The 14,547-nt window shown below is 49.1% G+C and overlaps 1 protein-coding gene across 3 annotated transcripts in view; it reads left to right on the top strand.

Moving 5' to 3' along the window:
- The window catches only part of LOC141054039 (unconventional myosin-Ig-like), a 218,300-nt gene that overhangs the window by 58,907 nt on the left and 144,846 nt on the right, over nt 1-14,547 (top strand). For 2 of the 3 annotated variants that reach the window (XM_073551195.1, XM_073551196.1), the window contains one exon: nt 11,399-11,531. The exons of the other annotated variant lie outside the window; for it this stretch is intronic. In XM_073551195.1, coding sequence (XP_073407296.1) covers nt 11,399-11,531 — 133 coding nt within the window. The remainder of the gene's footprint in view (nt 1-11,398; nt 11,532-14,547) is intronic. 3 annotated transcript variants of the gene reach the window in all.

The raw sequence follows: 14,547 nt of genomic DNA, 5'->3' as shown, positions 1-14,547 counted from the left end.
GAAAAAATGTACATTTTTCAAGCTTGACGAACAGCTGGTTTTCTCTGAGCCTTTGCAAAACAGTTCTGACATGCAATAAGTGAGAGTCCTTGTCGGCAGAATATCATCTAAATAGACAACAAAGCGGCCAATGAGATCCGCAAACACCACATTAATGAAGTTCTGGAAGACAGCTGGTGCATTAGTAAGCCCAAACGGCATTACTAAATTTTCAAACAATCCCTCTGTCGTAAGAAAAGCTGTCTTCCATTCGTCTCCTTCCCTTATTCTTATCAGGTTATAAGCTCCTCTGAGGTCTAATTTGGAAAACCACTTAGCCCCTGAGAGCTGGTTACACAAATCTGGAATCAGGGGTAATGGGTAAGTGTTCCTGACGGTAATTTTGTTGAGTTCTCGAAATTCGAGGCAGGGACGCAGCCCACCATCCTTCTTTTTAACAAAGAACCCTGCTGCAACTGGGGACACTGAAGGTCTTATATTCCCTTTACGGAGACTTTCAGTGATGTATTCTTTCATAGCCAGGCGCTCAGGGCCTGACAAATTAAACAAACGGGCTTTGGGCAATTTGGCCCCAGGAATCAAATCAATAGTGCAATCAAATGGCCTATGCGGTGGCAAAGCCTCGGCCTCGCTTTCAGAAAACATGTCCTCAAAGTCCTTGAGGTACTCCGGAATACCCTCCAGACTGACAGAAGACTCATAGACAGATTTTGCAGGTGTCACACAAAAAACAGATTTATAACAACAGTCAGTACATTTAAAGCCCCACTTGACGATTTCCCTTTTTTCCCAATCAATCACTGGGTTGTGCCGTTGAAGCCACGGCATGCCCAATACCAGCCCTGCGGGCAATTTGTCCATCACAAAACATTTCATTTCCTCAAAGTGAGAGGAACCAATTTGCAGAAAAAAACTGTCAGAAACATAAAGAATCCCTGAACGGTTGAGGGGGGGGAAGAGTCGATAGCCACAATTTTCAAATTTCTCCAGCCTGACTGTCCCTATCTTGAGTTGGGAGATGATATTGGCGCTGACCAGATTGAGGGAAGAACCGCAGGCTACCAATGCTGTAGAAACAAAATGATAATTGTCTACTACCAGTTCAACTTCAAGCAAAATTTTAGGGCATGAGGAAAAAAGTACCTAGTAGTTTCCGGTCGGCTTGGAGGATGACGGACACGATGGGCAATCCCTCCTCCAATGTCCCGATTCTCCAAAATAAAAGCAGAGCTGCTTCTCTCGACAGCGTTTCCTCTCTTTCTCTTTGACAGAGGTGACTCCAATTTCCATGGGTACCATACTGGCATCGACCTCTTTGCTACCCGAAAACAAGGAGGTTTCGGAGTGCATAACTGCTCTGGCTCTTAGCTGGCGATCCATCCGCACTGCTTGGGTCATGGCCTCCTCCAGAGTGTCAGGAGGGGGATGCAGGGCTAAGGCATCCTGAAGGCGCTCAGACAGGCCTCTATGGAACAGCCCTCGAAGAGCGGCATCATCCCAGGAGACCTCTGCCGCCCACCGGTGGAACTCGGAGCAGAACCACTCTGCTGAGTGCCGACCCTGACCTGCATTCATCACCATATCCTCAGCCAATCGAACCCTGGTTCATAAATACGACACAGGGCCTCAAAGAAAGCATCCACAGTCATTCGTTCCGGGGCTGTGGAGGCAAGAGAGAATGCCCAGGCTTGTGGGGCACCCCGAAGTAAGGAAATAATGACTCCCACCCTCTGAAATTCATCCCCTGAAGACCGGGGTCTCAGGGAAAAAAAACAATTTACATCCTTCCCTGAAAGCCCTGAATTATTTTTTATCCCCAGAGAAGGGGTCAGGGAGTTTGACAGGAGATTCAGGGGACATAAGGGACACATCTTTAATCTCAGGACCGCTGGTCCCTGCAGCGACAACCCCCTGCACAGTGTCTACTAGCTGCTGCTGGGTATGGGCCATAGAGCGCTGTTCCACATTCATTTTTTGGCACATTTGAGTCAAATGTTTCACTTGATCTGATAGTGCTTGCATGGGATCCATAACACTAATCTGAAAATACCCAAGACAATCTCCTTCCCTTGCAGCACAACACAGAAAAAAAAAACTGTACAGGTCGTTTATAATGTCAGGGGTGCTTCTGCAGCACCGCCACCTCAAGTAACAAGGACACAGAGTGCACATGGAGGACTCTTACCCGCAGCCACGGGAGTCCTGGCGTCTAACGTGGGTAGGAGCAGAGTAGCTTGAGGACCTGCGGGAGGTGGAGCAGCGATGAAGACCTAGGTGCGCACAGGACCTACGATCATGTGACCACAGGGGGCGGGGCTTAGCGTCCTACTACTGCAGATGATGTAGTATACTCGCTACAGGAATACAGAAGTAGAGGAGAGGTGAACTCAGGTCAGGCAAGCCAGGAGGTCATACACAGGGCGGGCAGCGAGGTACAGGAGGGATAATCACAGAAAGGTCAATACATAGCCAAGAGGTCATACACAGGACGGGCAGGGAGGTACAGGAGGGATAATCACAAAAAGGTCAATACATAGCCAGGGGTCATACACAGAGCGGGCAGTGAGGTACAGGAGGGATAATCACAGAAAGGTCAATACGTAGCCAGGGGTCATACACAGAGCGGGCAGCGAGGTACAGGAGGGATAATCACAGAAAGGTCAATACATAGCCAAGAGGTCATACACAGGGCGGGCAGGGAGGTACAGGAGGGATAATCACAAAAAGGTCAATACATAGCCAGGGGTCATACACAGAGCGGGCAGTGAGGTACAGGAGGGATAATCACAGAAAGGTCAATACGTAGCCAGGGGTCATACACAGAGCGGGCAGCGAGGTACAGGAGGGATAATCAGAGAAAGGTCAATACATAGCCAGGAGGTCATACACAGAGCGGGCAGCGAGGTACAGGAGGGATAATCAGAGAAAGGTCAATACATAGCCAGGGGTCATACACAGAGCGGGCAGCGAGGTACAGGAGGGATAATCACAAAAAGGTCAATACGTAGCCAGGGGTCATACACAGAGCGGGCAGCGAGGTACAGGAGGGATAATCACAGAAAGGTCAATACGTAGCCAGGGGTCATACACAGAGCGGGCAGCGAGGTACAGGAGGGATAATCACAGAAAGGTCAATACATAGCCAGGAGGTCATACACAGGGTGGGCAGTGAGGTACAGGAGGGATTATCACAAAAAGGTCAATACGTAGCCAAGGGTCATACACAGAGCGGGCAGCGAGGTACAGGAGGGATAATCACAAAAAGGTCAATACGTAGCCAGGGGTCATACACAGAGCGGGCAGCGAGGTACAGGAGGGATAATCACAGAAAGGTCAATACGTAGCCAGGGGTCATACACAGAGCGGGCAGCGAGGTACAGGAGGTATAATCACAGAAAGGTCAATACGTAGCCAGGGGTCATACACAGAGCGGGCAGCGAGGTACAGGAGGGATAATCACAAAAAGGTCAATACGTAGCCAAGGGTCATACACAGAGCGGGCAGCGAGGTACAGGAGGGATAATCACAGAAAGGTCAATACGTAGCCAAGGGTCATACACAGAGCGGGCAGCGAGGTACAGGAGGGATAATCACAGAAAGGTCAATCCGTAGCCAGGGGTCATACACAGAGCGGGCAGCGAGGTACAGGAGGGATAATCACAGAAAGGTCAATATGTAGCCAGGGGTCATACACAGAGCGGGCAGCAAGGTACAGGAGGGATAATCACAAAAAGGTCAATACGTAGCCAAGGGTCATACACAGAGCGGGCAGCGAGGTACAGGAGGGATAATCACAGAAAGGTCAATACGTAGCCAAGGGTCATACACAGAGCGGGCAGCGAGGTACAGGAGGGATAATCAGAGAAAGGTCAATACGTAGCCAGGGGTCATACACAGAGCGGGCAGCGAGGTACAGGAGGGATAATCACAGAGAGGTCAATACATAGCCAGGGGTCATACACAGAGCGGGCAGCGAGGTACAGGAGGGATAATCACAGAAAGGTCAATACGTAGCCAGGGGTCATACACAGAGCGGGCAGCGAGGTACAGGAGGGATAATCACAGAAAGGTCAATACGTAGCCAGGGGTCATACACAGAGCGGGCAGCGAGGTACAGGAGGGATAATCACAAAAAGGTCAATACGTAGCCAAGGGTCATACACAGAGCGGGCAGCGAGGTACAGGAGGGATAATCACAGAAAGGTCAATACGTAGCCAGGGGTCATACACAGAGCGGGCAGCGAGGTACAGGAGGGATAATCACAGAAAGGTCAATTCGTAGCCAGGGGTCATACACAGAGCGGGCAGCGAGGTACAGGAGGGATAATCACAGAAAGGTCAATACGTAGCCAGGGGTCATACACAGGGCGGGCAGCGAGGTACAGGAGGGATAATCACAGAAAGGTCAATACGTAGCCAGGGGTCAAACACAGAGCGGGCAGCGAGGTACAGGAGGGATAATCACAGAGAGGTCAATACGTAGCCAGGGGTCATACACAGGGCGGGCAGCGAGGTACAGGAGGGATAATCACAAAAAGGTCAATACGTAGCCAGGGGTCATACACAGAGCGGGCAGCGAGGTACAGGAGGGATAATCACAGAAAGGTCAATACGTAGCCAGGGGTCATACACAGAGCGGGCAGCGAGGTACAGGAGGGATAATCACAAAAAGGTCAATACGTAGCCAGGGGTCATACACAGAGCGGGCAGCGAGGTACAGGAGGGATAATCACAAAAAGGTCAATACGTAGCCAGGGGTCATACACAGAGCGGGCAGCGAGGTACAGGAGCGATAATCACAGAAAGGTCAATACGTAGCCAGGGGTCATACACAGAGCGGGCAGCGAGGTACAGGAGGGATAATCACAGAAAGGTCAATACGTAGCCAGGGGTCATACACAGAGCGGGCAGCGAGGTACAGGAGGGATAATCACAGAAAGGTCAAAACGTAGCCAGGGGTCATACACAGAGCGGGAAGCGAGGTACAGAAGGGATAATCACAGAAAGGTCAATACGTAGCCAGGGGTCATACACAGGGCGGGCAGCGAGGTACAGGAGGGATAATCACAGAAAGGTCAATACGTAGCCAGGGGTCATACACAGAGCGGGCAGCGAGGTACAGGAGGGATAATCACAGAAAGGTCAATACGTAGCCAGGGGTCATACACAGGGCGGGCAGTGAGGTACAGGAGGGATAATCACAAAAAGGTCAATACGTAGCCAGGGGTCATACACAGAGCGGGCAGCGAGGTACAGGAGGGATAATCACAAAAAGGTCAATACGTAGCCAAGGGTCATACACAGAGCGGGCAGCAAGGTACAGGAGGGATAATCACAAAAAGGTCAAAAGGTAGCCAGGGGTCATACACAGAGCGGGCAGCGAGGTACAGGAGGGATAATCACAGAAAGGTCAATACGTAGCCAGGGGTCATACACATGGCGGGCAGCGAGGTACAGGAGGGATAATCACAGGTCAATACGTAGCCAGGTACAGGAGGGATAATCACAGAAAGGTCAATACATAGCCAGGAGGTCATACACAGGAGGGGCAGTGAGGTACAGGAGGGATAATCACAGAAAGGTCAATATGTAGCCAGGGGTCATACACAGGGCGGGCAGCGAGGTACAGGAGGGATAATCACAGAAAGGTCAATACGTAGCCAGGGGTCATACACAGGGCGGGCAGCGAGGTACAGGAGGGATAATCACAGAAAGGTCAATACGTAGCCAGGGCTCATACACAGAGCGGGCAGCGAGGTACAGGAGGTATAATCACAGAAAGGTCAGTACGTAGCCAGGGGTCATACACAGAGCGGGCAGCGAGGTACAGGAGGGATAATCACAGAAAGGTCAATACGTAGCCAGGGGTCATACACAGGGCGGGCAGCGAGGTACAGGAGGGATAATCACAGAAAGGTCAATACGTAGCCAGGGCTCATACACAGAGCGGGCAGCGAGGTACAGGAGGGATAATCAGAGAAAGGTCAATACGTAGCCAGGGGTCATACACAGAGCGGGCAGCGAGGTACAGGAGGGATAATCACAGAAAGGTCAATACGTAGCCAGGGGTCATACACAGAGCGGGAAGCGAGGTACAGGAGGGATAATCACAGAAAGGTCAATACGTAGCCAGGGGTCATACACAGGGCGGGCAGCGAGGTACAGGAGGGATAATCACAGAAAGGTCAATACGTAGCCAGGGGTCATACACAGAGCGGGCAGCGAGGTACAGGAGGGATAATCAGAGAAGGGTCAATACGTAGCCAAGGGTCATACACAGAGCGGGCAGCGAGGTACAGGAGGGATAATCAGAGAAAGGTCAATACGTAGCCAGGGGTCATACACAGGGCGGGCAGCGAGGTACAGGAGGGATAATCACAGAAAGGTCAATACGTAGCCAGGGGTCATACACAGAGCGGGAAGCGAGGTACAGGAGGGATAATCACAGAAAGGTCAATACGTAGCCAGGGGTCATACACAGAGCGGGCAGCGAGGTACAGGAGGGATAATCACAGAAAGGTCAATACGTAGCCAGGGGTCATACACAGGGCGGGCAGCGAGGTACAGGAAGGATAATCACAGAAAGGTCAATACGTAGCCAGGGGTTATACACAGAGCAGGCAGCGAGGTACAGGAGGGATAATCACAAAAAGGTCAATACGTAGCCAGCCAAGGGTCATACACAGGGCGGGCAGCGAGGTACAGGAAGGATAATCACAGAAAGGTCAATACGTAGCCAGGGGTCATACACAGAGCGGGCAGCGAGGTACAGGAGGGATAATCCACAGAAAGGTCAATACGTAGCCAGGGGTCATACACAGAGCGGGCAGCGAGGTACAGGAGGGATAATCACAGAAAGGTCAATACGTAGCCAGGGGTCATACACAGAGCGGGCAGCGAGGTAGAGGAGGGATAATCACAGAAAGGTCAATACGTAGCCAGGAGTCATACACAGAGTGGGCAGCGAGGTACAGGAGGGATAATCACAGAAAGGTCGATACATAGCCAGGGGTCATACACAGAGCGGGCAGCGAGGTACAGGAGGGATAATCACAGAAAGGTCAATACGTAGCCAGGGGTCATACACAGAGCGGGCAGCGAGGTACAGGAGGGATAATCACAGAAAGGTCAATACGTAGCCAGGGGTCATACACAGAGCGGGCAGCGAGGTACAGGAGGGATAATCACAGAAAGGTCAATACATAGCCAGGGGTCATACACAGAGCGGGCAGCGAGGTACAGGAGGGATAATCACAGAAAGGTCAATACATAGCCAGGGGTCATACACAGAGCGGGCAGCGAGGTACAGGAGGGATAATCACAGAAAGGTCAATACATAGCCAGGGGTCATACACAGAGCGGGCAGCGAGGTACAGGAGGGATAATCACAGAAAGGTCAATACGTAGCCTTCAAGTTGTAGCCTTTAAGTTTTGTATTCTAATCATGCGTGTCATCCCTCCAAGTTTCAGTGATGCCTATGACATCATATCTCTCTTCTTGTGTTAGCAGCTCCAATTCTCCTTTGCTTGTTTCCAATGTTCTGTGGATTTGTATAGACACGTTTTAGTTTGTAGTCGGTTTCTCTTGCTCCTCTGTTTTCATTCAGAGTTTATTGTCTGTTCAATTTGTACAACAGCAGAAGAAATTGATTCACAATCAGTGTTGCTTTATAACTGGACAGGCTGAGTGACTTGGAGTTACATTGTGTTGTTCAAGTTTTCCCTTTATTTTTTGAGCAGTATATATATATGCACACACATATGCCATCCCGCGTGCTCTCACTGGCCGTGCTCCAGTGCATCACACCTTCTCGGTGCTATATACAGACTTCTCCATGTGCCGATTTATTTTCAGATCGGTCCAATTATTCTACTTTGGGCATCTAATGTCACTTGTGTTCTGGTAATTGCTGCAAGGATCGACTCCCGCTACTCCATTACCCTCACATGAGAGCAGTCTCATCCAGAAGCCGATCAAAGTTGCAGGAATGGGTTAATAAGTCCTCCGAGCCTGAAGGAGCAGGAGCCTGTGTATGTGTCCTGTCTGTGTGGATGAGAGATATAATCACCCTCCCATGTTATATTATATTATCTGATAGTAATGCATGAGCTTTGTCATTTTAATTTAGCAGAGATTATTAAAAAGACACCGACCTCCACTGACTGTAAAGTGCGGGGTCCGGGGTGTAGTAAAGTCCCTAAACCCATGTGTGCTGCAGTTCATCTCTAGGATCTAATGGCGCGATGTCTTACACAGCGAGGCCTTGATTGGATTGGCTTTATACCGATTCTGCTTCCGCTGCTTGGACCTTCCACCTAGTACCTGTTCTTCTTCCCCCTCATCCTGACCACTGTTCTCTTCCTCTGACCATATCATCCTCACGTTCTCTGGCTTGTCGTATCAGCGCTCCGGCTGCAATCAGTGACTATTCATGTACCGCAAGCTGGCAATCCCACCAGGAAAGTCCTCACCTCCTTGCAGAAGTTTAGGGTGAAGAATGGCAGGATCATCACCAAACCATCATTATTTATTCAGAAGATCCAAATCTTTGGTAAGAAAGGTTACAATCCGGTTTATAAATGTTTATTTTTTGAGGAAGACAAGCAGCACATTATGTAGAGATAAAGGAGATAAGCGGACGCTTCTCCGCCAGAAATAACTCTGCCCAGGTCTCTTCTCAGCCAGAAATAACTCTGCCCGGGACTCTTCTCCGCCAGGAATAACTCTTTGCCTGGGTCTCTTCTCCGCCAGGAACACCTCCCTGCCCGGGTCTCTTCTCCGCCAGGAATAACTCTTTGCCTGGGTCTCTTCTCCGCCAGGAACACCTCCCTGCCCGGGTCTCTTCTCCGCCAGGAATAACTCTTTGCCTGGGTCTCTTCTCCGCCAGGAATAACTCTCTGCTCGGGACTCTTCTCTGCCAGGAACACCTCTCTGCCCGGGACTCTTCTCCACCAGGAATAACTCTCTGCTCTGGACTCTTCTCCATCAGGAATACCTCTCTGCCCAGGTCTCTTCTCCGCCAGTAATACTTCTCTGCCCGGGTCTCTTCTCCGCCAGGAATACATCTCTGCCCAGGACTCTTTTCCACCAGGAACACCTCTCTGCCCACGACTTTTCTCCACCAGGAATACCTCTCTGCCCAGGACTCTTCTCCGCCAGGAACACCTCTCTGCCCGGGTCTCTTCTCCGCCAGGAATACCTCTCTGCCCGGGACACGTGTCTTCCCCGGCCTCCTCTGTCCTCTGGCAGTATTTCCTCTGCAAAAATAAGAGGAAATGGATTTATACTGATGACTGTGACGCTCAGAATGTGTGGTTGGTTAGTGGCCTCCCTGCTGGATCTGTCTGCTATCAGGGCAGGTCTGGCACACCACTGGCGTCTCCTGATCAGGGCAGGTCTGGCACACCGCCGGCGTCTCCTGATCAAGGCAGGTCTGGCACACCGCCGGCGTCTCCTGATCAGGGCAGGTCTGGCACACCGCCGGCGTCTCCTGATCAGGGCAGGTGTGGCACACCGCCGGCGTCTCCTGATCAGGGCAGGTCTGGCACACCGCCGGCGTCTCCTGATCAGGGCAGGTCTGGCACACCGCCGGAGTCTCCTGTTCTAATATAAATCAGCAGAGATTATGACCCTGATTACCATAATATCAGCCCCGGGGGCCGTTGACGAGAACCATTAGGCCATGTTCACACGTTCAGTATTCGGTCAGTATTTTACATCAGTATTTGTAAGCCAAAACCAGGAGTGGAACAATCGGAGGAAAAGTATAATAGAAACACGTCACCACTTCTGTATTTATCACCCTCCTGGTTTTGGTTACAAATGCTGATGTAAAATACTGACCAAATACTGACCGTGTGAACGTGGCCTTGTAGTGATATAATCCTACTCCACACTGATGAGGGGCAACACCCCGAAACAGCTGTCTGTGGATGGATACCTGGCCTTGGTAATTCCCTTGTCATATCTGTTGTAAACTCGTAAAGAGCTGGATATTGACTTGAAGGGCCACTTAATATGGTGGTAATGGTGGTTTCCGAAAGGAGCCACTCCTTGGCTGGGTCCTTCCCTGGAGGAAGATCTGGCTAGTCCCGTGTTTGAGACTCTTAAATGAGGCTCCACTGACTTTATTTGCATAGTGATATAATGGTGGGAGATGTGATGGCTCCACACGGTGATTGTCTGCAGAGGTGATGCCTCCACAGGTCTGACCACTTGGTGATAATTCACATGATGTTTGATATTTTTGGAGATAAATAATATACAATGTGCACAGAGGAGGAAGGGTAAAAATCCCTTCTGTCTAGAGAGTAGCGAGAAAGTAGAAAATAAAGTACAAATCTCCGGTGTAAAGTGTGTGGGAGAAAGGAAGTAAATTATAATCCATAACATTCAATAATATTAATGTACTATTCCTAGTCATTGTTTAGCAAGAAGGGAAGAGATTATAATCCCTGGTGTCTAAAGGATAAAGAGGAACCAGTGGAGTGTAATCTTTGTTGTCAAGTGGATAGGAATGAAGGGAGTAGACAATATTGAAAATGGATTGAGAAAAAAAAGATCTAATTCATTATTGGTGCATGTTAAGAATGAAGAAGGTAATGAAATTGTCTTCAGGGTAGGGAGGAATCCCTGCTAGATTTTATTCCCTGAGGTTTAATGCATAGACATGAAGTGGTTATGATATGCTTCAAATGGGTGAGAGACAGGGAAAGTGACATATGATCCCTGGTGTCTAGTGGCAAGAAAGACTATAGGTTATCATCTAGTATTGATGGACAGATGTCTGAGGTGAATAGAGGACAAGAGGGTAATCCATGGTGTCCAATGTTTGGGGAGAATCAGGGCGGCAGTTTATATTCCCTGGTGTTTAGTGGCTAGGAAGGAAGGAGGTTGATTATAAACACTAGTGAAATGCGCATAGGTAGAATGAGGGGTTCATCTTAATTAAACTGATAATCCCTTGTCTATTGGTCTGAAATGAAAGGGGTAGATTATAATCCCACAAGCAGTATATGATAATCTCACCTGTCCTGTGCATGGGGTAAAGGGGTAGATTACAGCGCATGGTTTCCAATGATTGGTAAGAAATTGGGAAGTACAGTATAATCTCTGCTGTCTAGAGGATGGAAAAGTAGCAGGAGGTAGGTTATAATCCCTGGTGTCTAGAGAGTAGAAAAGTAGAGGGAGGTAAATTATAATCCATGATGTTTAGAAGGTGGAAAAGAAGCAGGAGGAGGTAGGTTATTATCCCTGGTGTGAAATGTGTGGGAGGAATAACTGAGTACCTCCTATTCTGATTTATAGTCCCTGGTGTGCAGTGGGTTTGAAAGGGAGGGGAATATGTGATACACTGATAGTACCTGGCCTGTCTGATGGAGCGGTTGTTTTTCACAGTAAGGACCCCGTTCTCAGGGACATGTGGCCGGACGGACAGATGAGTATAAGTGAAGTGACCAAGAGACCCCTCACAGCAGCAACCCTCTTCAAGAACTCCATGATTCTGCTAGTGGAGAACTTGGCCTGTAAGGTAAGAGTCTCCTACCCCCGATGACTATGCACAGGTACAGGGGGGCTAGGACCCCCAAAAATGACAAATCCCCAGAAATCTCTGGATTGATGCCACAGTCAGTGTCAGTAAGAAGCTGAAAGTTCTGTCTAATTGCATTAGTGAATGACGTAAACCTGACACCGTCCTCCGACTCTTCATCTTACTGTCCTGTCTGCACAAGTGTCAGTCTTCACCGTGATGCCGGCATTGTATTCATGTACCTGGATCAGGGGCCCATAGGAGCCACCATGGTGGCTTATGAATACTACAAGTCCCTGCCTCTCGTCTGGTTGATCCACTGCGCTGGTGCCCGGGTGAGGACATCTCGGACCAGTAAGGCCGGCATTGTACTAGTACTGGTGATGACATCTCGGACCAGTAAGGCTGGCATTGTACTAGTACTGGTGATGACATCTCGGACCAGTGAGGCTGGCATTGTACTAGTACTGGTGATAATATATCTGACCAGTAAGGCTGGCATTGTACTAGTACTGGTGATGACATATCTGACTAGTAAGGCTGGCATTGTACTAGTACTGGTGATGACATCTCGGACCAGTAAGGCTGGCATTGTACTAGTACTGGTGATGACATATGAGACCAGTAAGGCCGACATTGTACTAGTACTGGTGATGACATCTCGGACCAGTAAGGCCGGCATTGTACTAGTACTGGTGATGACATATCGGATCAGTAAGGCTGGCATTGTACTAGTACTGGTGATGACATATCGGACCAGTAAGGCTGGCATTGTACTAGTACTGGTGATGATATATCTGACCAGTAAGGCTGGCATTGTACTAGTACTGGTGATGACATCTCGGACCAGTGAGGCTGGCATTGTACTAGTACTGGTGATAATATATCTGACCAGTAAGGCTGGCATTGTACTAGTACTGGTGATGACATATGAGACCAGTAAGGCTGGCATTGTACTAGTACTGGTGATGACATCTCGGACCAGTAAGGCTGGCATTGTACTAGTACTGGTGATAACATCTCGGACCAGTAAGGCCGGCATTGTACTAGTACTGGTGATGACATATTGGACCAGTAAGGCCGGCATTGTACTAGTACTGGTGATGACATCTCGGACCAGTAAGGCCGGCTTTGTACTAGTACTGGTGATGACATATCGGATCAGTAAGGCTGGCATTGTACTAGTACTGGTGATGACATATCTGACTAGTAAGGCTGGCATTGTACTAGTACTGGTGATGACATATGAGACCAGTAAGGCCGGCATTGTGCTAGTACTGGTGATGACATCTCAGACCAGTAAGGCTGGTATTGTACTAGTACTGGTGATGATATATCTGACCAGTAAGGCCGGCATTGTACTAGTACTGGTGATGACATATTGGACCAGTAAGGCTGGCATTGTACTGGTACTGGTGATGACATCTCGGACCAGTAAGGCCGGCATTGTACTAGTACTGGTGATGACATCTCGGACCAGTAAGGCTGGCGTTGTACTAGTACTGGTGATGACATATCTGACTAGTAAGGCTGGCATTGTACTAGTACTGGTGATGACATCTCGGACCAGTAAGGCTGGTATTGTACTAGTACTGGTGATGATATATATAACCAGTAAGGCTGGTATTGTACTAGTACTGGTGATGATATATCCGACCAGTAAGGCCGGCATTGTACTAGTACTGGTGATGACATATTGGACCAGTAAGGCCGGCATTGTACTAGTACTGGTGATGACATCTCGGACCAGTAAGGCCGGCTTTGTACTAGTACTGGTGATGACATATCGGACCAGTAAGGCTGGCATTGTACTAGTACTGGTGATGACATATCTGACTAGTAAGGCTGGCATTGTACTAGTACTGGTGATGACATCTCGGACCAGTAAGGCTGGCATTGTACTAGTACTGGTGATGACATATGAGACCAGTAAGGCCGGCATTGTACTAGTACTGGTGATGACATCTCGGACCAGTAAGGCTGGCATTGTACTAGTACTGGTGATGACATATGAGACCAGTAAGGCCGGCATTGTACTAGTACTGGTGATGACATCTCGGACCAGTAAGGCCGGCATTGTACTTGTACTGGTGATGATATATCTGTCCAGTAAGGCCGACATTGTACTAGTACTGGTGATGACATATTGGACCAGTAAGGCTGGCATTGTACTAGTACTGGTGATGACATCTCGGACCAGTAAGGTCGGCATTGTACTAGTACTGGTGATGACATCTCGGACCAGTAAGGCTGGCATTGTACTAGTACTGGTGATGACATATCTGACTAGTAAGGCTGGCATTGTAGTAGTACTGGTGATGACATCTCGGACCAGTAAGGCTGGCATTGTACTAGTACTGGTGATGACATCTCGGACCAGTAAGGCCGGCATTGTACTAGTACTGGTGATGACATCTCGGACCAGTAAGGCAGGTATTGTACTAGTACTGGTGATAATATATCTGACCAGTAAGGCTGGCATTGTAGTAGTACTGGTGATGACATCTCGGACCAGTAAGGCTGGCATTGTACTAGTACTGGTGATGACATCTCGGACCAGTAAGGCCGGCATTGTACTAGTACTGGTGATGACATCTCGGACCAGTGAGGCTGGCATTGTACTAGTACTGGTGATAATATATCTGACCAGTAAGGCTGGCATTGTACTAGTACTGGTGATGACATATCTGACTAGTAAGGCTGGCATTGTACTAGTACTGGTGATGACATCTCGGACCAGTAAGGCTGGCATTGTACTAGTACTGGTGATGACATATGAGACCAGTAAGGCCGGCATTGTACTAGTACTGGTGATGACATCTCGGACCAGTAAGGCCGGCATTGTACTAGTACTGGTGATGACATATCGGACCAGTAAGGCTGGCATTGTACTAGTACTGGTGATGACATATCGGACCAGTAAGGCTGGCATTGTACTAGTACTGGTGATGACATCTCGGACCAGTGAGGCTGGCATTGTACTAGTACTGGTGATAATATATCTGACCAGTAAGGC

This window comes from Dendrobates tinctorius, unplaced genomic scaffold (genome assembly GCF_039654945.1).
Source record: "Dendrobates tinctorius isolate UK_male_01 unplaced genomic scaffold, ASM3965494v1 ptg000173l, whole genome shotgun sequence".
NCBI classification, from domain to species: Eukaryota; Metazoa; Chordata; class Amphibia; order Anura; family Dendrobatidae; genus Dendrobates; species Dendrobates tinctorius.
This window is presented reverse-complemented; position numbering and strand designations above follow the sequence as displayed.